We start from the raw sequence: 25,707 nt of genomic DNA, 5'->3' as shown, positions 1-25,707 counted from the left end.
ACATTTAAACTCCCATTAACGATTTCATATGCCAACTAATTCAGTATTTGGAATGATTTTTGAATGTAACCATGAAACGAACTGACAATCTGGAGCATGACGTAGTGCCAATTTTATATAAAATTATCATAATTTAAATCTTTATAAAACATGGCAGAGATCCAAAAAATCTGTTATCAAATCCAATCAGAGGGGTATACAGGCTGAATGTCTGTGGCGGGAAATTTTCCAATCCAATCTTAGGAATTTTAAATCTGTCAAACTACGACGAAAATTGGTACTAACAGATGACGCATTTAAGACACATTAACATGCTGATACGGCTTAACGATGGAACTAGCCAAACCACAAATTTAACCAGTCTGACGATCAAAATCCATTCAATATTCAGCGGTCTATTTTGTTATTCATCCGTGTATCCAACTTTTGACAAATGTTATCTATATTTAATATAAAGAGTCAATGAAAAGATCAATACTTATGAAAACAAGTCATCGCCGATTAACAAATGTTATTTGTCACCAAATGCTGTCATGAAATAAAATATTAAGCTTACCTTTCGAAACGTGACAAGTGATTTTTTTTGAAAAAGCGTTATCAACATGGTTGGTTTGCAAACACATTTTCATTTTAATCTGTTGAAATTAGTTCAAAGTTGACAATCGCTTTATTTGCCACCGTAAATATCTAAATATCTGTACATGATGATGGTCAAACATGAACTTGAAAAATGCATTCATAAATTAAGAACGTTGTCACTAAGGTATCTCATGAAATACCGATTAAATTGGACGATATTAAATCATACTCTGTCCACACAATTCGGTCATGAACAGTCATCATTTAGTACAAGCAATAGGTGTCACATGACATATTTACAGACTCATACATTTCTTCGCAAGCTTGTCTACAACAATTGACCATCTGCTTTTAAACCTGTAAAGAATATAAAGTTCGTTTTTGTATTTTATTTATTATTATCGGGAAATTTTAGGAGCTTTTATTCTGGAATGATTTATGTGAACGATGACTCATGATGACCATTCTATGCCGTGAAAGAGAAAACAAACATATCTTCCTGGAGCAAAGTACGAACAAATAGAGATCATTATAGAAATGCGTGCTAATTAAATGTTTGAAGGCAATTTTCATGCCAAACACTGCATAATTTATGATATGGAGGTCTTCTCTTGTATGTGTTGCTGACGTCATTATCGGTGGATAAGTTATCTGAGTGTGACATTTTAGGCTTTTCATCTTTTCGTGCTAGGAACGTCCAATATTTAGTGAAAGCCGTAAATTCAATAATCGTGAAAGTCCTCGCCTGATGTACTCGAGTTTTCAGATTATACAAAGTTTTATAAAAAAGGACAGTCTTTTCACTACAAGTGTAAAGGTTTGTCAATTATGAATAAAGGCAATATAACACAAACCAATCTCTTAAAAAGATAGGAAATTGACTAATTTTTCAACTGACAGAATATTTCACTGCGCATATCCGTTGCAGATGGCTACACCACCAATGACGTCATTTTCGAATGGTCGGAAGGGGAACCTGTTCAAACAGAAAGTAATTTGAAACTTCCACAGTTTAAGATTGCAAGAACTCAAACCGAGTCCTGTACAAAGGAATACATTACAGGTATGAAATGAATAGAAAGACACAGAAACATGTAGACTTATTGGAAGGCAGACAGGAAGACATACAGACAGACAAAAGGACTGAAAAACAGAAGACAGACGCACAGCAATGCATAATCATCCTATTGAGCAGTATGAACAACACTTATACAGATACTGGCAACTACATCGATATGAACTGTATGGATGTGATTTTCAAATCAAAACTACGATTGAACAGTTTCTCCTGCCCATTAAAGGGAAACAGTCGTCAGAACTGCGCCTGTGCGAGTTTCTTGTTTACAAAAGATGTATTTTCTGCACGATATCTGGATGCATTTCATCATCATAGCTGCAACATTTAAATTATACGTTCAGATTAGATTATGACAGACATGTTTTAACTTTCATCAATCACCATCGTATCTTGGATACAGTGTTTACATTGGTATGGGTCCCATACGACCATTGAGCGCAGTGCCGACGACTGTATCCCTTTAAATGTCTTTCTATTGTTCAAAACAATGCTGCAGGTAAACTTATGTTTTCCATTATATCAGGTACTTTTACATGCATACGTGTGTTCTTCTACCTTGAACGAGACATTGGTTACTACGTCCTACAAGCGTACCTTCCCAGCATTCTACTGGTGGTTCTATCCTGGGTTTCTTTTTGGATCTCGTATGACGCAGCGCCCGCTAGAGTTGCGTTGGGTGTAACCACGATCCTCACCATGACAACTCTGGATTCTGGTATAAGAGCAACTTTGCCAAAAGTTGCCTACGCTAAAGTAAGGAAACCGATAAATTTACTCTTACTTTAAGTAGGGGGACTGCCCATGGGTGCTGTGGTGTCAGCCGATGCCATTGATCAGCGGGTAGGAATGCAAGAACATATTGATTTAGGGGGACTTCCCGGGGGTGGTGTGGTGTCAGTCGATTCCATTGAACTGCGGACGGAATGCAAGAACATACTGATGTAGGGGGACTACCGATGGATACGTGGTGTCAGCCAGAACAAGCAAGAAAAGCAAGAACATACTGATTTAAAAGTCTTTAAAAGTCTTCATCAAGAATTGCCAAGATACTGTTGAAATATATTCAAAAGATGTTGTCACAATTTAAGGACGATGGCTCAATTATTTCTTTCTTTAAAACCCAGCGAGTTTTCTTACTGCTCTTGATAAATGTTGGGCAGTGGTTGTAATAGCAAACACACTAACGTGAGATGGTGAGTTTCGGACTCCAGAATTGTGTTGTGCCCATGAGCAAGGCACTTTACTCCCGATTGCCTCATTTGCTAATGGATAGTGAGTGCCTCATCCTGTAATTGGGCTTTAGACTTTCTACTTTGGATTGATATATTGAAAAAAAAGTCCTTGGTCAGTAAACGTAACGCTTTCATCAGCCATTTGTATAGAGAAACATTTTATTATTATTATTATTATTATTATTATTATTATTATTATTATTATTCGACTTTATTTAAACTCGATAAACTGTTGAGCCTGAGGCTCTTCCCACACAGAGTCGAGTATAACAACATTTACAATATTTACATTAAAAATAATTCAGGAAGAAAACTTTGTACTGAAAAAAAATGTAAAAAACTACAAGTAAAACAATCTAAAAACAAATTTAAAAATTACATAACAGTAAGATTAACCCATCTATTTAAAAAAATGGTACTTGCAATTTCTTTTGAATGATAGAAGTGAAGAGCTAGATTTGATCTCTCCAGGCAAAGTATTCCATATTTTAACCCCGTTGTACATAAAACTTCTTTTGAAAAATTGGGTTCTATGCCCTGGAATATACAGATCTTCTCTGTTTGCAGACCTTGTGTTACGTCCGTGGATCTGCTTTACACCTCTAAAAACGTTAAGATAATCAGGAGCAAGGTTATTCAGAACTTTGTACATTAAAACTGATTCATTGTATGAAACTCTTTCACGAATTGGCAACCACCTTAAGGATTTAAATAAAACATAACTTGGAGTATTAAAATCTTGATCTAAAATCACTCTAGCAACAGATTTCTGCTGTCTTTCTATACGAGATAAAAGAGTGGTTGAACAATGACCCCATATGTTCGAACAATAATCAAAATGAGGTAATATGAAACAATTATAAAACGTCAGCATTGCATTTTTAGTTAAGAATGATCGTATACGCTTTAACTGCAAAAGCTTAAAAGCAACTTTACCACATACTTTACTGACATGTTTATCCCAGGTCAAAGTATCATCAATTGACAGACCTAAAAGGTTTTCTTGCTTAACACATTCAAGCTGCTCGTCATTAGATATTTGTATATAATCATAATCATTCCCATACTTATATATAAGATGTTTTGTCACACCATGTCCATCTTTCTTTCGGAAATACTAGTGGTGACTTCAATGATTTAATGTTTGTGGGTTCAGACAGTTCTGTGTAGCAGTAAAATAAACATTCGCCACTCAGCACCATTTCACTGGAATCATTTGATAAAGAGCAGCTATGACACACTGTGACATTTCAATCATCCATTAGTTGTCACGTGATGATTCGAAGCGAACTTTGGATTACAGCGATCGATTGAAATCTGTTTCAAATTGATCGATTGAAATCTGTTTCAAATTGATGATTTGTTAAAAAAAATGAAGTCACTTTGCATCAGCTGTTAGGGTATCTGGTATATAGATACATAATAACGAATGCAACTTCAGGTTTTCATGTCAAATGATTATACACCGTTCGAATATACCGCTTTACTTTCGATTTTACAATTATATTTTTTTAATTTGATCTATTCTGCTTCAGGTGGTCCCCTTAACTCTTTTCAGTTTCTTTCTGACTGTTGAGGGCGCAATGTCGACGTCAATATTTTTCTCGTATTCTTTCCAGGCTATCGATATTTGGATGGCTGTTTGTCAGGTTTTTGTATTCGGAGCTTTGGTAGAGTTTGCCGTTGTCAACTACGTACACGTCTTGCGAACCAGACGACGAAGGCAAATCAAAGAAAATAGTATTCGACTGAGCAGCGGTGCCAAGGTGATTATTATGTTCAGAGAGACAAGATACAGCGACGATACAAATAGAAATGAATTCAGCATATATTCTTTACGTCATTGTATTTGTGGTCGGTTGATTCACCTCTTGTTAACTTGCTTTCCAATTTCATTCGGGTTTACATAATTTCATATTTTCCGTATCGCTACACAAATTAACTACTTCATGGGGCAATGGTACTTTGAACTGCTGACTGGAAATTCATTCTTACACCGCCTTCTATTACATGATTACACGAACTAAAATACTGCTTGGAATGGTGTTGGCGGTCAAGAGATGTTTCCTTGGAAACAAACATCGACGGCATTGTCGAACAGAGATGAAATAAGTCACAAATCAACATTTGAAGGTTTCGTTTGGTCATCAAATCCTTTTTGTTCTTGCAATCAAATCTCAGCCACCATGAAATTTTAATATTCTTTCACTATGTCTAAGGCTATCTAAAATAAAAGACTTGTTCCAGTCAAACTATGTGTGAATGGTTTGCTTGATAGAGTCAAAGATATCACTGTTTGAGATCGAGGAAGGACAGTACTTTTTCGCATTTAAGTCAAATTAAAAACTGATAAACTCATCTCAGTTGCCATGATTTCATTTTACAGGACAACAACGGATTTGAAATGGAATCCAGCGTGACCAAACCAACCGAAGAAAACGGAAAACAAACAGGAAGTCGAGATAAAGTAATTCGAAGAAAAGTGTCGCGCTTACAAGATTCTGCTTTAGAAGTAGCAGAGAATGGCGATCTTACCCACAGAGATATTGAAGCTACCAACTTTTTTGTCGACGCTCGAACAATCGACAGAATATCGCAATTTGGATTTCCAATCGTGTTTGCGATATTCAATCTAATCTACTGGTTGGTGTTCATAGTCTTCGTTGGATGACAAAACTCGGTCGTCATCGTTCACTGCGTGACATTTGATGTGACAATGCACACTACGATGTGGCATGTATTGGTGAATTTAATACTTTTGCATTAAATAATGAAACATCGCCTAACATTGGAAAATTGTGACATTTTTGTGACACTGTGGACGCAATAAGCGATGTTACAATGTGCAAATATTCTCTGGTGCTGAGTTTTACCGTGAATATAGTGACATACCATATCAATTCCTTGATAATTGCGCCATAATGCGGCCCTTTTTAATTGGCAGTAAGTCGGTAATTTCGATATGCTTTCATTGCACATAGCATATTATTCTACTCAACATTTATATCAAGAATCGAATGCAATTTACTTAAATATTTGCAAAAATGTAGGTCACATCAAGGCCTACAAAAATATCCATGTTATCATTCATAACACCGCAAATTGTCAGTCATATTTATCAATTTACAAAATACACGCTGAAACAATCATCAGGTGTTACCTTATTTACTATTATTATGATAATTTACACATGTATCGAATCATTTGTAATAAAGTGACATCAATGTTGATCCTAAATAGAACCTGATGTGAGTTGAAGTTTGGATTGTACCATGTTTTTTTTCAAACAAAATAAAGCACAAAGGTTATGGAATAAGTTCACTTTGTATGATTGTCTTCAAACACTGGACTGCAACACATTTATGCTGATGTATTAGAGATTAAAGAGACAAAGTCGGCCATTTTTTCATGAATTTTATTTGATACGGGACACTATTTCTACTGTTTGACATGTTGAAAGATACTTAATGACTGGGTGACCATGTATATATTCAACCCCGATTTTAGACACGATAAATCAAACCATTTATTCATTCTCGCGATGGTTTCTTTTAATTTATCTAAAACCGGGGTTGAATATATGCATGGTAACCCATTCATTCATTATCCGTCAACAGGTCAAACAAAATATTAGTAGTAACTCGTATCAAACAAAATTCGTGAAAAATGACCGACTTTGTCCCTTTAAGGAAACAAAAGAGAGTACGACCTCAGCTTCATATCCTGACATGTCACGTTGCTCCATATTGATTCCAAGGCTTATACACAAAGCTGTACGACAAAGTGGATAATTTTATTTTTTGAGATAATAAATCATTCTTGTCGAATAACATTCCCTTAGTGCCAACTTAGACTCTAAGGCACTGTAGGATTGGAGATTCGCATCAGTATTTCCGAACAAGACACAGTGCATCAGCATCTACACCATAATAACATTTTCAACATGGCATTATAACAATGACAAATGCGATAGCTGTGGCTTGTCATGAGATGATACCTGATTTTGTCATAAGACTTTGAATGACGTCACGGGTTGCTATATGGTTACAAGTTTATCGAATCATCACTCGTATGCCTCTCGAGGACAGATAATTAGACTCCAGATATATCTTACAATTCCTTGTGGTCTACCACGCTTGTTGGGTTCATTTTGAAGCCATTGAGTAAAGTAAGTTTATGTTGGCTTATTTTTTGTGAAATTCGAGCTTTTAAAAATTTTCCCCGTACGGTTGACATATTGATGGCGGCCATTTTGAATTTAAAATATTGTTAAATTTAAAGTGATTCGTTTCCATTGTGGAAATATTTCTATGATGGCTCCTGATTGTTGTTCTTGATTCCTAAATGGAAAATTTGAGCAATGGTTTAAGTCTTTCAATTTCAAGGCGCGAACTATCTTACGTGATAATTTAGAAAACCAGCGGCAGAGCAGAAATGCCATTGACCTTGACGTATCACACAATACCAAACCTTATATGTCACAATACCGACTTAAGGTAGTATGCACCTCGAAAGTCAAAGACTTAAACTTTTGCTCTAACTTTCCTCAAGGAATCTTTCAATCATTCTCTTTCCAAATCAAGAATAAAAATAGGGGGTCACCATGCAAATTTCGGTACTAGAAAAGCAAATTACCCAAGATTTACCGATATTAGAAATTCAAAATGGCCGCCATCCCTGTGTTAGCTCTATGGAGAAAAATAAAAATTTTCGAATTTCGAAAAACTAAGCCGGTGAAAATTTTTCTTTCACCAAGAGCTTTAAAATGAACCCCCACATGGGGTATATCAGAAGAGAATTGACAACGTTTGTGAGTCCGAATGTCTGTCCCCGAGGTGCGTTCTACCTTAACAGGCAAAACCTGTATTGTTGCATTTTACCATTAAATATACATAATTATAAATCGGTTTGACTGTCATATCAGCAAAATCTTGTTGTGGTTGGGTAACCTCTTTGGCACCTTTTGCACACTTTGTCGTTCACTCAACGACAAAACACACTTTAAAGAAAACTGAAAGAGTAGGTCATTGGCAAGTACAGTAATGAAAGAAGTGTTTCATTGACACTGACTACTATACTTAGTAAAATATTTATGATATTCGTTTTACCTATAAGTCTGGTTTCGTCAATTAAAGTTTCGTAGTTTTTTTCTCAGGCTTATCATAAAATGAAAGTCTTTCTTCACCAACTTTTGTCATGTGTTCTTTCAGATGTGTTCGAGTTCATCTACAACTGTATCTCTTATTTGTCTCTATTTATTAATACAACCATTCTTTGGTCAATATTGAAGAGAAGTGTTCCTAAAATGTTTAAACTGTGGTCTCCGTTTAATATGAATGTTAATGTCATTTATAGTAAGTAAAGTCACTGTGTTACGATAAAGACGGCAACAACGAGAATAATTTTGACAGTTGTGTCCTTCAGGATTTAACACCGTCGTCTCTGACAAGCAATTTTAGTGTACCTATGTCCTCACTTTGTTTCAAATGTACAATTTCACTCAAATCGTGTACACTTCCTACTAAGCTCTTTGACAGAGCTTTCCACCCCCTGGATTAAATGGATTCAACCGAACCAACGCCCCAGGGTAGTACGAGGTCGCTCTAACTGAGTAAATGTAATGACTGTATAAAAGGCAGAGTAGGTGTTCTTCTGCAATGTGTTCATAATATGAACGATTTCAAAGCGCTGTCACTGTAACCAATGGATACAAGCACGTAATTTCTATTGTTAATCTTCTTAGAATTTATACATTTAAATCATCACCATCATCATAATCATCATTATCATCACCATCATTATTATCATCATAATCGTTTTTCAATTGTAGTTATCATTATGTCTAAAGGAATACGTAATGAGTCAATGACAATCATTAAAACGTTTTTACTTTATTAAGCAACATGCGATAGAATCATCAAATATTTTAGTCTTTCTCGTTATACTGATCAGGTTCCATTTTTACGTTGTTTTTTCCTATGCACTTCACGTCAAAGTCTTGTGCACGACAAAGCAGATTTTCTAATTGCACTGTTGTCCTCAGTGTTTACTGCAAAGTCCTTTAATGAGCAGATGAAAGTTTATAAAATGTAATGTTGAGATGGCTTGTTTCAACTCTTTCTTTTGAAGTTTTTCAATCTTGAAATATTTTTTTTTGTATTTCATTTTATGCCTATTTCACGTATCTGTAGACGGCTGAATAAATAATTAAATGAATAAGTACAAAATAAATAAATAAATAATAAATATTCAACGAATCTAAAAATGTGATCAATAGATAGTTTGACGTATCAAAGATCCCTTGTCAGAAGAACTACGGCAATCTACTTGATACATGTTTTCTTCCTAATTCCACAAATCACGTGATTGATTTGTCCGACTCGGCGTTCATTGGCATCGTTACGGATTCTATGAATGTTGATTTGTGAGTGGAGGGACTGTGGCTATACATATGCAATGAGGCCAATAGAGAAGCTTTATTACAATGTATACGCTATAATACACAACAATCCATTGCGGTCATTCAACGTGATTGGTGTTCGAGAGTCTCTGAACAGGGCTCAGAGACACGAATTGGTCATTCGCTTCGAAGGAAACGCAAGGTATGATACTATACGTAGCATGGTCAACAGAAGGCGATGTAATATTCTGTTAATAATACAGATTGGTTTCACTTCAGTGTGGATCACCTAGCAGAAGAGGAAAGACTTGATCAGCTGGAAACAGCAACACAGTTACGACAAGGTAAGACTTGATCAGCTGGAAACAGCAACACAGTTACGACAAGGTAAGACTTGATCAGCTGGAAACAGCAACACAGTTACGACAAGGTAAGACTTGATCAGCTGGAAACAGCAACACAGTTACGAAAAGGAAAGACTTGATCAGCTGGAAACAGCAACACAGTTACGACAAGGTAAGACTTGATCATTCAGATTTCGGTGAGAGAGGAACTCATCTTAAAATGATTTCAATCACGATGTGTAAAGCGTTAACTCAAAACTGTTTATAGTTTTCTTGTTTGGTTTCCATGTTACATTTTATGATTAGAATCTATTTTTGAAACCCTTGTATTCAAGTTGAGACTAAAGCAACAGGAGTTACACTTCATTTTCATTTTATGATCGCAAAATTGAATACCTACACGCGCCGTTACTGTGGCAACGCCGAATGCTGTGTAAAAAGCCACGACAGTTTTATATCGATGAAGCAAAAATAATGACCAACCGTGCATTGATTCTGTAGTCAGTGCATATCTATCCCATAGCTTTCTTTTCAGTTGTTATTTTATGATATATTTTTCAATTAAAAGACACTCTATACGCTGCCATGACAATAGGCAAGGGAAATATTATGAATACCGAGACAGAATACAGTAGTTAATACACGGGCCGTTGTTACCACGGTGACACATTTTGCAACGCATGCACACAAGATTGAACGAATTTTATCATATTTGCCAGTTAGAAAGAACTGACTGACATTTCAGCTAATGTTACTTCAATCTATTACAATTTTATGCATAAAAACTAGTTCAAATAATAGAGAAATGTATTTATCATCATAATGAACGATATTTATTAACTCCGATGACAAATGAGACGAAAACATACGTTTTTACCTACCACATCATAATTATTCAGTTTATCATGGTGACAATTTATCAACTGTTATTGAACAAAATCTACACCTCTCTCTGAAAATAGTGTAGGTACGATATTTCAATTAGCTATCAATTTTCCATTTCATGACTGAGCATATAAAGTATCCCTGATTTTTTTGTTAGCTATTAGATTTGAAATAGGTTGCAGTATCATCGACTGTCACAAACTTTACCGATTTCAACAGATAATCTATTCAGATCATGTTTCCTGAGGCATTTTACAACAATCCTATCAACATGCATATGATTTATTTATTGATGTTTGTTTTTAAAACAAACTGCTATTGCTTTAAAGATTTTTGCATTTTAATGATATCTCAAACACTGGCGTTCATTTAGTAATTGCCCTCCCCCGGAAATAAACACAAATTAATCTGTATTCTTTGTACAATCAGGTTTATTTGTTTCTCCACCTTGTAGAAGATGAGGCAAGAGACCAAAGTCAATGTGTAAGAACACGTTTACATAGATGAATTTCTCTTTTATGTTAACTGCAGGCCAGTTTGTTATGTCATGTTTTGATATCAGCAACCGCTGAGTGCAGACTTAAGTCCTCTCTAAACTAGTTACATAATAAGATCCAGGCATCGTTGATTCATTTCAAGGGTTAGGTCATTGTAAAGTCAAGCTATCTACACACTCCGAACAGTACAAAACATGTCAATAAATAGATAACTATCTTACATCAACTACAGTAATCCCAGTTTCGAAATTATATGCTCTAAATCGCTTGAATGGTTGTTGATCTGACAGATTTCAAATTCCTCAGTCTCCAAAATTTCGATTCTCTAATTTCTCATTTCGTTCTGTCTTCCCATTATGCCTCCTAAAGTTTTCCGTTTCTATATTCCTTTTAGTTTGGCCACTATGTACGTCAATGGAGTATAAAATAGCATCACCTGCAGTCCGATATACCGAACATATGTGAGAATATTTTTATTCCACCCGCATTTTTGTTAAGTAGGGGATCGCAACAATTTTTAATTTATCGATAATGTAAATTAAGGCTCAGCTGTCATATTTTTGGAAGATAAATATTATCTTATTTTGATTCTCCCGTTCATGAACATATACACTGTTACAACTCTCTCGCTCCGTTACAATTTTAGGATCATCTGCATGCAGATACGCCTTGAATTATTCAGTGGCAGCTTCTAAGATGTACATACCCGGGGATATGACGTTTGTGTTATTTGCGTTCACCATAGTGGTACCATGGTTAGTAATCTTCTTTCCTAAACACCACCATTGTTGAAATCGGTATTGTGGGTAAAGTGTACAATATAAATGATAAGTGTAAAGTCATCCATGCCACATTAGTCATGACCATGAAACGGGGAAGTTACATTCCTTCTTGGTTGTGGACTAAGTGTCGAAGACCGACCGTGACATGGCAATCCATATGTGAAATTTCAACTACGATCGATTTGTGTACCAGCATGTTTATACCGTTTTCGTTTTAAAAGTTATATATTCTTAACAAAATCCGAGTTTTGGCTTGGGTTAGCAACGTGCAATCATGTTAGCTTGATCTTTCATTCTTTTGCTTTATAGTTTTTTTAAGTCTTAAGAAAAGGTCTTCAACAAAGAAACATGTTTCCATGGTAATTATTAAGTCGACTTTGATTTTAAGCAAAGCATTCGGTTGTTTTATAGCACACTATATGAAAATTGTATCAACTATGTGTTACTTATTTATACAGCTTGGCAGATGAGATGGAATTTCAGAAATCAGCGACAGTGTCACCAACTCAACAAAATCCAGTGACGATGATATCCAATTTACTCAATTCCTCAACATACGATAAAGCCCTGCGTCCAAATTTTCACGGTAAGAAAGCTCTTATACCCAGTTACGTCGTGCCGTCAATACAGCTATAGCATACAGACGCATGTAACGTTTCAATGTTATTAATGAACTGTCACGAAAACTGACGTCTTTCTTTGAATGTTCTGATGGACGCTTTCCTCTATTTATCGAAAAAAATTGAGAAGGAAAGGTATTTCAACCCTGAGTGCTATTCCACTTATGAATCCCTGGGACATTCCATTCATGGATCCTTAGGAATATTCCCATTTATGAATCCCTGGGAAATCCATTCATGGATCCTTAGGAATATTCAAAATGAACCCCTGGGACATTCCATTCATGGATCCTTAGGAATATTCCACTTATGAATCCCTGGGACATTCCATTCATGGATCCTTAGGAATATTCCACTTATGAATCCCTGGGACATTCCATTCATGGATCCTTAGGAATATTCCACTTATGAATCCCTGGGACATTCCATTCATGGATCCTTAGGAATATTCCACTTATGAATCCCTGGGACATTCCATTCATGGATCCTTAGAAATATTCAAAATGAATCCCTGGGACATTCCATTCATGGATCCTTAGGAATATTCCATTTATGAATCCCTGGGAAATCCATTCATGGATCCTTAGGAATATTCAAATGAATCCCTGGGACATTCCATTCATGGATCCTTAGAAATATTCAAAATGAATCCCTGGGACATTCCATTCATGGATCCTTAGAAATATTTCACTTATGAATCCCTGGGACATTCCATTCATGGATCCTTAGAAATATTCAAAATGAATCCCTGGGACATTCCATTCATGGATCCTTAGGAATATTCCAATTATGAATCCCTGGGAAATCCATTCATGGATCCTTAGGAATATTCAAAATGAACCCCTGGGACATTCCATTCATGGATCCTTAGGAATATTCCACTTATGAATCCCTGGGACATTCCGTTCATGGATCCTTAGAAATATTCAAAATGAATCCCTGGGACATTCCATTCATGGATCCTTAGGAATATTCCAATTATGAATCCCTGGGAAATCCATTCATGGATCCTTAGGAATATTCCGTTTATGAATCCCTGGGAAATCCATTCATGGATCCTTAGGAATATTTCACTTATGAATCCCTGGGACATCCCATTCAAGATCATTAGGAATATTTCACTTATGAATCCCTGGACATTCCATTCATGGATCCTTACGAATATTCCACTTATGAATCCCTGGGACATTCCATTCATGGATCCTTAGGAATATTCCACTTATGAATCCCTGGGACATTCCATTCATGGATCCTTAGGAATATTCCGTTTATGAATCCCTGGGAAATCCATTCACGGATCCTTAGGAATATTCAAATGAATCCCTGGGACAGTCCATTCATGGATCCTTAGAAATATTCAAAATGAATCCCTGGGACATTCCATTCATGGATCCTTAGGAATATTCCACTTATGAATCCCTGGGACATTCCATTCATGGATCCTTAGGAATATTCCGTTTATGAATCCCTGGGAAATCCATTCATGGATCCTTAGGAATATTCCACTTATGAATCCCCGGGACATTCCATTCATGGATCCTTAGAAATATTCAAAATGAATCCCTGGGACATTCCATTCATGGATCCTTAGGAATATTTCACTTATGAATCCCTGGGACATTCCATTCATGGATCCTTAGGAATATTCCACTTATGAATCCCTGGGACATTCCATTCATGGATCCTTAGGAATATTCCACTTATGAATCCCTGGGACATTCCATTCATGGATCCTTAGGAATATTCCGTTTATGAATCCCTGGGAAATCCATTCATGGATCCTTAGGAATATTCCACTTATGAATCCCTGGGACATTCCATTCATGGATCCTTAGGAATATTCAAAATGAATCCCTGGGACATTCCATTCATGGATCCTTAGGAATATTTCACTTATGAATCCCTGGGACATTCCATTCATGGATCCTTAGGAATATTCCACTTATGAATCCCTGGGACATTCCATTCATGGATCCTTAGGAATATTCCACTTATGAATCCCTGGGAAATCCATTCATGGATCCTTAGAAATATTCAAAATGAATCCCTGGGACATTCCATTCATGGATCCTTAGAAATATTCAAAATGAATCCCTGGGACATTCCATTCATGGATCCTTAGGAATATTCCACTTATGAATCCCTGGGACATTCCATTCATGGATCCTTAGGAATATTCAAAATGAATCCCTGGGACATTCCATTCATGGATCCTTAGGAATATTCCACTTATGAATCCCTGGGACATTCCATTCATGGATCCTTAGGAATATTCCACTTATGAATCCCTGGGACATTCCATTCATGGATCCTTAGGAATATTCCGTTTATGAATCCCTGGGAAATCCATTCATGGATCCTTAGGAATATTCCACTTATGAATCCCTGGGACATTCCATTCTATCGATGTAGACAATGTTGTCTGAGTTTATCATACTAGATACTCTGATGTTGTATGAGTTGAGATATTTCAGGATGATTAAATGATTCCGTATATTTCTATTTAAATTCTTGTTAATATCATTCAAAGTATTGATTACAGTAATCCCATCGCACAGTTAATCATCCGACGCAGACGTCAATCATCCATTGCGATGATAAAATAATAAATGTGAATTTCATCTTTCAAAGCAAGAAGGATGAACATCTTTCCCAGAAATCTACAAAAAGTCAGAAGGTATTGTTTGTAAAACACTCGAACCAACCTATCTAAATATACACTTGCCTATTTCTTGACTAAACAAATCGTCATATGAACTGGAGTTCTTGCAAAGGCGACATTTCAACATTAAATTATTGGAAGAAATTATTCAAGTTCGAAGTTGTGTCGGTTTCTGAGAACATTCTATTTGTGCTTACGGTTTATTCTTTGTTAGGTTCCAGTCTGCCCAACATGTACATCTATCTATCTATCTATCTATCTATCTATCTATCTATCTATCTATCTATCTATCTATCTATCTTCAATTACACTCAGCTAGCTACATATAGTTTTCTCTCTGTATGTACATATGTGGAGAGAGAGAGAGAGAGAGAGAGAGAGAGAGAGAGAGAGAGAGAGAGAGAGAGAGAGAGAGAGCGTTGTAAGATAACACCAACGATAATACAGTCGCACTTGAAGAATTGCCATGCCTCTAAACAGTAACTCTAGTACTCCCTATATGATAATTCGTGCATCCATAATCTGCAAAAACACATCAGACATCTAAACAACAAATAATGACATGTCTTGGAAGATTATTTTACTAAGCCACTTGATGACTGTGTGTTTTGGTGATCGTAGAATCCAGGCCATAGGATGCCATCAAACTCCATATGATGTGATGCGATGCGATGTGCTGTGATGTGATGTGATGTGATGTGATGTGATACTTGATACAAACGCTATTTTAAGCCATGTTTTTTTATTCATCAGTTGACGTGTTTTCTGTGTAATTCAATCCAATAGTGAGGCTCAAAAGTGATTGTATTCCATTAATAACACATACAGTCTGGTGGATATATATCAAATTCAAGGACACGCTTTAAACAACAAGGTTTTGTAGTTTCCCGTCGAGATGATGTCAGTTTGAAAACTGGATCACTTGACGTTTCTGATCAACGAAATCTTGTTTTATGATAATCAACTTCATAGATCTATCTACTGGCTAATTGAACTGATCGTGGACAAGAATATGCCTTCCTGACATTAACGAGACAGGGAAGCTGTAGAAACACAGAGTTAATGATACTTCTATAAATTACACAAAGTTCTGTCCGTGAAGTACCTATACTTGTCAAATAAGGCGAATTAAGATTGCTGCTGATCTCAAAGGCTCGTTTTCCTGTGGTTCAGAATATGAATGTCACGATATACCAAAGCAAATCATCGTGTAAGAAATATAATCACCCAGTGTTTGTGATTGTGTGTAATCATTTCTGATTCACCCAATTTCATTTCCTGATTTAAATTTCAAAGATGTCTCCCCTCTCTTCAACGAGTGACTCACTCATTTGCGAAAACTTAGGATTTTCCTTAATTGCACCACGTAGACAACGCCATCAGGTTTCCAAACCGCTTATTTGATCCTTCAGTGTAATCTCAACTTCTGGATTGCACAAAATCGTAATTGTGCATGTGTGCAAGAAGCACTGAGTCATTCTTCTAATATGTCGTCTGTTTGGCTCCTCCACAATTTTTGTCACACGCAAGGTCAATTATGCAAATTAAGGAGGGAAAGTTGAATTAAATTTAATAAAGTGACATCTTGATGGCGCTAGTTAGTAGTGTGTCGCATACAGATGAAGACTAAGGGCGTAGGAGTGTTCTATCTGTCTTTGATGGCAGTACGGCCGTTAGAAAGAGTACCTAAGAAATCGAAGGAAATAAATCGTCTCCCTTTTCTCAACAGTCGAGTAGTAATTATTCCAACAAACAATGAACACTCAACCCTGTCTTTTGTTTTGTTTTGTCAGCAGGTCGAATTCTTCGTTCGATTATTGGTTCAAGTTCTGTAACTCTGTGTTCTGCTAAACACAGTGCTTATAACTCTGAAGTTAAGATTATAATCATCCAAATGAGTAACAATCAACTAAGGAAGTCTATACGATGCTATTGCTCCGCCAGAACTTTGAAAAGCTGCAGTTCCACTCATTAAATTATCATTTTTAACAATTTACAATTTATACTGAACGTGTACCCAATCTTTGTTCTAAAACATCCAAAAGTTCGTGTCAAATTATTATAGAATTATCACGCCAAAATACTAAACTATTTTTCTTCAGAGTGTGGTTTATGGAAAAGAGTGTTTTGGTCTGAAATTTTTGATGTTTGAGGTAAAAAAATGTAAAACTCCCCAAAATTTCCCCTCCCCTCTGCAGAGCTAGGCGGGAAAGTGTTTTGGATCGGCAGGTTTGAAGTGTTAGCATGTTTCTTCAGAAGCAAAGAAACACAGTATGTTGACCTCGACTTCAACACCAATGCTCTGTCGTAATGCTAAGACATGAAAAGACTTACGCATTGGAAAGTTCCAGTTGTTATGCAGCTGGTACACAAATTTATAGTCATCACTGACTGTCAAAGTGACATGGAATCATTATTACGCTGTGATTAATGTAAGGCAATATAGTTGGCGTCACTGTAGCTATGTGATCGCAGTCAACATGGCTACGTTAGTCTGTGTAAGGCTACGTTATTGACCTATAAATCCTAACAAGACGGGATATTGATAGTATGTTGAATAGTTATTTAACTGCATCATCGTTCAGGATAGTTTTTGCGATATAAATATACACTAATACTCTTGTTCTGAACTTCTGTATCACCATGCAATCGAATAGGATTACACAATTGCCATGTTGTCTATCTAAAACCGTTGAAATATATATATATATATATATATATATATATATATATATATATATATATATATATATATATATATATATATATATATATATATATATAGAAGAAACTTGGGTTGAAACACACTACCACACCTGGTTGTTAGGTTCCAAACGTATTTATTATACCTCAAACACAACGTTTCGCTCTAAATTTAGAGCTTCTTCAGGTGTTTTCTATATATATATATATATATATATATATATATATATATTATATATATATATATGTGTGTGTGTGTGTGTGTGTGTGTGTGTGTGTGTGTTTCATGTTAAGACCCAACACACACATAGCCATAACTTCGCATTTTTTCATGTCTTGAATTGCAACTGAAAGAATCCCATGATTCATTAGGTTATATTCCAATTAAGATAGTTCGTGCGCGTGTCAATCAATGTCAATTTCAATGTCAATCAATATCAGTTTCAATTCACTACGCGTTCTCACACACTGTAGGCCCTAATCAATGATCGTCATTTAGCATAACGTCGTAGATCAATACGATAGATCGACAGTCATTCACTGATTAGTTGGATGGACGTTCAACTCACACATCTATTGACTTGAGGTGTGTCAATTCCATTAGAGAATGTCTGATTTGATTAAACATTTGTATGCTATCCATATACGTCCATCAGCTGATTAATTTGACATAATTAATAGGAATTAGGAAAAAATACTAATAATAACATTCAGTGTAACAAACAAACAAACAAACATTTAAGATCGATATGTTTCTGACTCGTTATACACTGTACTCTTGTTGATCAACTCGTTTCCGTGTTTTACCATTCAGCTACAGACCCTTTTACGATACTAAATCAGTCAAACTATAAAGACATCATTTCGTCATAAAATTCATTATCAATACACAAAAAAATAATACTCGGTCATAAGATATTGTGCCTTCGAAGCTTTGCCTTACCAGGTTTTTCATAAAAAGCCAGACTAAAACAAGTGTGTATTTTGGAAAGTCAGTGTATTCGAAATTCAGCAGTATTCGTTGTTTTGTTTGGTTATTGTTTCATCGAATACGGGGTCTATTAATTCACCAAACGTATTTCAAAATAGAAATCACCGCAACATTTTGTTGCACGTTAATCATCAAACTCCTCAGCCGTGTTGATTAAGGCTAATGAAACGAAAATACTACAAGCTCAGCTAACGTTTGGTCTTCTGTAATGGCAAAGTACACTCAACATTTCATCGTTTCAATATGTATGAACAGTTTCAAGCTTGAAAAAGAGGATATTAAATATGTAACGTATACAGGCATACATACATACATACATACATACATACATACATACATACATACATACATACATACATACATACATACATACATACATACATACAACGTACATATATACATACATACATGTATACATACATACGTACGTACATACGTACATACAGACATACAGAAATTTATAAAAAAAATACTGAAATACAGAAATATAGAATACATCCAGACAGACAGAAATAAGCTTACTTGAGAATAAGTTCATTTGTATACACACTCCTTTTAAATACGTCGGCCAGACAGTTTGAATATTAGGAGACTTGTACTTAACCGAGAAAACTGAGTCAGTTACGATTTCGTATTAATGGAAGGTTTTGTCAACTTGCGATGACAAAGGCCGATTTATAAGTGATACTATCTTAAATCCTGTACAAGTGCTCGTTGCCATGGGTACATCAATTTCTGCAAATGGTAGAGCAGTTTATTTCTTTCGATATGACTTTAAAAAGCGACAACAATCTGAACTCGAAACAGATGGCGCGGCAGTGATGAAGTCGCTGATCATTCTGTATTTATAGTTGATAGTTGTCATCGATATAACATGTTAGAAGAATCATCATATTGAAATATCAAACAAATCGATTTCAGCTTAAAGCAAAATATAACTTTTATATGTTATCTGACCTTCATCAATGTAAGTATGATACATTAGCGGTGATGGACAATGTACGTGTAATTGGCCTTACTGTTATTCTAAAAGTACCGCTTTTATCGTCAATTTCACATTGTCCTTGACATAATTTAAAGACCCCCTACCGTATTGCCTTTATTGTCATCACGATAAGGTAGCTAAATGTATCGGATAATGTTACCCACTCTACTGTATATTGCGAGACCTATGCACCTAGCAACGGTGACGTCAACGTTTCAGGACATTTTTATATTCGAATCTGCGAGAAAGAGATGATTCATCGAGTGAGTGTTTATTTGTCTTTACAGAGCTAGTAAACAAAATGAGAAAGGTTTTCTTATTGCATGTGATTGGTGTAGGGTTAGGGCAGATATTGCATGTGATTGGTGTAGGGTTAGGGCAGAAACATCTGAAATCGAACGGATAAACAGAAATAGTGTAGAATTGTGGCGACAGCAAAGGTCAGAGTACCCTCTCTCTCTCTCTCTCTCTCTCTCTCTCTCTCTCTCTCTCTCTCTCTCTCTCTCTCTCTCTGTATGTATATATATATGTATGTATACAAATATAAGTATATATATATATATATATATATATATATATATATTATTCACTAAACAATTTATTAAACAATTTTATATAAATATATATAAAATAACACAAATTACTTCACGTACAAAAGTAATAATATCTGTATCTGTTACTTAAGTTTCATCCATCCTGCAATCCTCAGACAGACAGAAATAATTTTTTTTTTGTCTTCACTCTCATATCTATGGTTGGGACGTACCATTATACTGTGGTCTTCGGGGTCGCTGAAACCAGCGTCTGTGTTGTCCAAATAAGAGCAACCATAGGATGAATATAAATGGCACGGCAGAATGATGAATTTTCAAATGACGTCCAGGTGCTGGCGAAGTAATTGCTTCCTTAAGTTGTGGATATATGATTGCCGATTGGGATTACGACTTGATAGGCCGACTGGGAATTATAACTTCCCTTTTTTACCAGATAATTCAAGTCTCGTTGCAATGGTTGGCATTTTATTAAGCTTGTCTTCTGTCGATAAATTTAAAGACAACGCTCCATGAATTTCAATTTCTTAAGTGTGAGATCGATTAAATATTCACCGTATCCGATAGTTTTTTGTAGAATATAGTATTAATAATAGTTTTGGTTCTGAATTAAGTCATTCTCATCAGTTCCGACATGAACCAGGAGAATTAACACAAACATTTGGGAAAGAACTTAAAGAATTACCAGAGGAAGGGTGCTCTACATGTACTTTATTCCTAACGCTACCCTTCAAGACTCCCTAGGTTACTGGTGATTGATGCAATATAATTTCTGTGTCCACTAATCTTTACTTTTGCGCCAGTTCTTACATCAGTATCATATTAAAGGGTTTTAAAGTTTCCGACGTGTAACGGTGCAGTTGAGATGTCACACGCCACCGTAATCAAAGATTTTTCAAAAGTCTTTTGGATCTAGAAGTCAGTTCCTTCACTTACTAAAATATAAATGTCATGAAATCCTCAACCGTTGGACTGCCATTTCGTCTCTACCAAGAATGCTTGATAAATACAATTCAAATATCATTAATATCAGACCTAATCTTTCTGTAACATTTCATTTGTCAGGTTTCCTTGGTTCCCTGATAAAATCGTCTGTTTGACGCGATAAGTTTACAAAACTTTCCCTCATATTTTTTTCTCACCCTTTACAGGTCCTCCCGTTCACGTGACCTGCAGTATTAGAATCAATAACTTCCAGACGTCGTCAGATACGACAATGGTTAGTAATCATATCAGATTTCATATTCTCTGCTTCTTTGAACAACCATGCTTAGAATACTTCATCTAAAAGTACTGCTTTATTCAAGCCCCGTATGCCGCATCTTTGTGTATTTTGCTTACCAAACAAACACCATCCAATCTTCTCGGTGATGTTTTTCATTTCCGTCATAGAGTCACCCAGCTTTGAAGATGTCACTTTTTCGATCCTTCGCCATGGATTCAGTCGATTTTTCGCAATTTTTGTTTAACATGCATGAGTTGCCAGTCAAACATTGTTTAGTTTAAAAAATCGAAGTAGCACGGTCGACGTTTGAAAAATGTTCTGTGGTCTAACTTCTTTCAGCATTTGCACACAACTTGCTTTTTATTTCAAATAATCTCATGGAAAACAAAGTAATAAAGGTACTCAGTTAATGGTGCTTAAGGATCTGACCTTAAAATCATTGAATGTTCATACAATTTACGCAAAGTACCGTTTTTGTTCTGATAAAAGTGTAATTTACAAACTCGAATACTTCCCTGCGGGTTTTCACTCCCTGCCTGTAATGTAGCAATATCATATCGCACAGTATCTGGGCGTTGCACGTCCGTTGTTTCAAACATGCATATGTATCAGTATGCAAATGAATCTCCATTCTATAAGTAAGTGTTGTCCTATCGTCATTTGAAAGATAACAACTTAAATAGGCTTTGAATTTACAAATACGAAGGAGCATAAAAGCTTGACTGCATGGTTAGCCGTCGATTCAGAATTTCTAATGGAGATATATATTTTCATAAATACATCCATTCTCCGGTAAGATCATCCACGGAATGATAGCCCATTTGAACTGTAATAGTGTATCTTGTCGTATTCGGTTTGCAAAACCGTCATAATTTGCAGAGTGTTACGAATGGGGATTTCATTTTGTGTTTATCTCACACGAAGTGCTACATAAAACAAAATTTGCGCTCTGTGATTTCACTTTGCTGGTCGTTCAGAATTAACAAGAAAGTGTATTCTTATTATTTGCATTTAGACCTAAACTTTATACTTCAAATCGCCTGGAGTTCAAGCCACTTAAATTTTATCTTTCTCTGAAAACAAAGCTGTCTGCCTTTTTGAATTCAAAGCTTTAAGACCATTTGCATTTTCAAATCACGTTTTCGGTGAATGAGAAAAAAGCGCTTAAGAGTTTGATATAGCACAGCCCTGGGGTTATAATGAATCAAATGCTGTATACAGGAGAGACTTTGGTTTTATGGACCGTACATAAATATTCTTTTACACCGACGGGTGCGAATAAAAAATCTCAAAGATAAAACAGATGTTTTCTCAAGACGCTGACAATTTCGCGCCTAAATGGAGTTTGCATGATTATTTTTAATCAAGATAAAGCATTATTTGTGAGTTTTACAGTCACTTCCAATATGCAGTGTTTACAGTCATTATGCTGTGTTGACAATCATACTATTATACCGTGTTTATAGTCATTATGCCGTGTAAACAGTAATTTTGTCGTATTTACAGTCATTTTGTCATGTTTCACATTTCTTACAAATACTTCGTGCTTGTAAGTGTCGTGTGATACAGTTATTACCAGTATGGCGTGTTACAGTCATTAATAGCATGTCGATTGTCACAATTTCTAATCATCAATCATTATGTCCGGTATTGTTTCCATGACAACCCTTTAGCATTATCATCATTTTGTTTCAACCATCAATGTTTTTCAAGGATTTACATCACAATTGATGTTGGTCTATTTCTGTATCTGTAACTTTTTTTGGCATCGTTCTAGAACAGGGGTGATTTTTTGATATTTTACTTCCAAAAGTATGACGAAAAACGGTTTTCGCCTTGCAAACATGACGTACCATATAACATATGCATTGCTATGGTTAATGAAGTCTAGAGACCGAACGATTATTCAGGTATGAACATAATGACTGCACTAATACCAAGTAAGATAATCGGCATTCTGACATGGTTTGGGGGTAGAACAAGAAAATACCGTAAAAACAGAATTCAAACTTTGGAACATATATCAACAGTTTATACTGATGGGATTCGAAGCTCATTAATTGTGAAATAAACTCATAAAATATGAAAATTATTCACTTTTTCTTCTACAGTAATATTCGTCAACGTCTGTCCGCTGAGAATCAATGATAACTGTATTCGCGTAGCAACTGATTTATCTGATCTGCAGTCTCCTTCGTAACACAATAATGATTCCTTTGTATTGCCTTGCACTCAACCATTTATTATGCACCTCTACAGTAATTACTCTTACATGTCGACTTTCATTAAATTGCTCCTTTCATTGACATTCAAAGGTTACTCTTTTAAACATTTCTCGATTTCAGAGCATGACGTTTAAATTTTTACGATATTTTTTTCGTACGGATATTTCATATGCATTTGTTTTCTACCATGGTTGGATTTCGAATTTTCATCTTTGAATTTTTGTTTCTCCTTATCCAAAATTATCAGTAACTTGACACTTACTATGATATATTATCTGAAAAGTTTTTTGACGAATCCGTAAACTATTGATAAATTCATTTAATTTAAAACAGGTACAAGTATTCTGAAAAAAAACTTCAATTGATTTCACAGAAACCTGGTTTATTAGTTAATTGACGTCACTATTTTAGTGCATCAGAAAAATACAGAAATTTGTGACAGCAGCTATAGATTTGAACGCACATATACAAGCAATAAATACGGATCTTACTATGGGTAAAAATTCTAAATCACAGCGACAGATCCATTTAAAGACCTCAGCAACACGTGTATGGTCAAAATTTACGAATTGATGGAATACACAACAGAAAGTAGAAAATATGAGAATAATCTTCTCTTCGTGATACCGTGTCGTCAACGCCAAAGAGTTATTGCTCAATTGTAGTAAATATTAAATTACTCTCAACAAAAAGGATAGTAAGTCAAATGTCTTCGATCTATTGAGGGCAACTAGGAACAAGATATGAAAATAAGAGAGAGAATTGAAAAGACTCATTTCTTGACAATATCTCAGTAATAACGTTTTTTCGGTGGAAGGTATACTTTCTGCAGTGTGTGACATGCTGCGTGGCCGGTAGCTAAATGTCTAAAACATAAGGACATGCAAGACGGCTTTATTGACCATTTCTTCTAAAAAAGCGCCATTTGGGGTCACTCTAACCGTTGCCATGGAATTTCAACAGCCGTAGACTGCTATTTGACTCCTCACATTTAACAAAACACAGTCATGGTGAAATATGACGACATTACCCCATAAATTCTAGAATTTTTTTATTTGACTAAAGTACTTCACTGCTTTTTTGAAAGACGTGATTAACAAACTTTTGAATATTTACACTTTGAACAATCGAAGGACAAACTATTTTATGGCCGTCTTCAGTCACTGAGAAATTTCAACAGTAAGTCCAAGTACTGACAGTTCTTAAAATGAATAGTGTTACAGGTTTTGATTACTTTCATGTATAGTTCAGTTAATTTATTTCCTTCTCTTTAATGACTATGTCCTTTGACGTGATTTGTTGTCGGTTCGGTCACATCACTTTTTTCAAGCCATAAAAACCAAATTTAATGCAGTTAACATTTGAAATGTTAGTTCACCCCATGGCTAGTTGAATCGCAATAACTTTTATTTGCTCTAACTGTCAAGTGAACACTGAGTGACGGCAGCGCATCATATTTATTGATGAATGTACTGAGTCACGCCATGCAAAATGTTTCAATTTATAGCCATGTGAGATCGCTGACAGAATTCAGTCAGATTATTTTACAAAGCTACACTAGATTTTATGACACGATCAATCTTTTCATAAAATTTAAAATTCAAAATTTAATGATGGTCACAATATCGATAGATTTGTAAATCATCCAAGCATTTCGGTTCAAAGAAAATATTTTGTATCCTCGTCTTGCTACTGTCAATAGTATGGTGGTTGTGTGATCAATGAACATTTATAAAGGATAAGTAAATGCTGAAAATATGATTACAAATAGTAACCGATAATGAACGATAATGACCGACGATTACCGAATTTGAACGATAATGTACGATGAAGACCGATTGTGAACGATCAGTAGCAACGATGAATGATAACGGTTTGTTGCTGACGTCATCGCTCGCTGGAATATCCCCGGGTTACGACGCTTTCTCTCATTTCATGAGAGCTTGGC

General features: G+C 35.5%; 2 protein-coding genes across 2 annotated transcripts in view; both read left to right on the top strand.

Moving 5' to 3' along the window:
* LOC139115092 (glycine receptor subunit alpha-3-like) overlaps window positions 1–6,205 on the top strand; it is a 37,648-nt gene extending 31,443 nt beyond the window's left edge. The window contains exons 6-9 of the mRNA XM_070676984.1: window positions 1,508–1,642; window positions 2,181–2,410; window positions 4,509–4,655; window positions 5,276–6,205. Of these exons, the coding sequence (XP_070533085.1) occupies window positions 1,508–1,642; window positions 2,181–2,410; window positions 4,509–4,655; window positions 5,276–5,560 (797 nt within the window). The 3' untranslated portion in view covers window positions 5,561–6,205. The remainder of the gene's footprint in view (window positions 1–1,507; window positions 1,643–2,180; window positions 2,411–4,508; window positions 4,656–5,275) is intronic.
* A 3,557-nt stretch (window positions 6,206–9,762) lies between these two features.
* Window positions 9,763–25,707, top strand: part of LOC139115091 (glycine receptor subunit alphaZ1-like) — a 38,645-nt gene continuing 22,700 nt past the window's right edge. The window contains exons 1-4 of the mRNA XM_070676983.1: window positions 9,763–9,805; window positions 11,662–11,770; window positions 12,256–12,383; window positions 21,461–21,528. Coding sequence (XP_070533084.1) covers window positions 11,712–11,770; window positions 12,256–12,383; window positions 21,461–21,528 — 255 coding nt within the window. The 5' untranslated portion in view covers window positions 9,763–9,805; window positions 11,662–11,711. The remainder of the gene's footprint in view (window positions 9,806–11,661; window positions 11,771–12,255; window positions 12,384–21,460; window positions 21,529–25,707) is intronic.

This window comes from Ptychodera flava, chromosome 17, assembly GCF_041260155.1.
Source record: "Ptychodera flava strain L36383 chromosome 17, AS_Pfla_20210202, whole genome shotgun sequence".
In the NCBI taxonomy this organism is placed as follows: Eukaryota; Metazoa; Hemichordata; class Enteropneusta; family Ptychoderidae; genus Ptychodera; species Ptychodera flava.
This window is presented reverse-complemented; position numbering and strand designations above follow the sequence as displayed.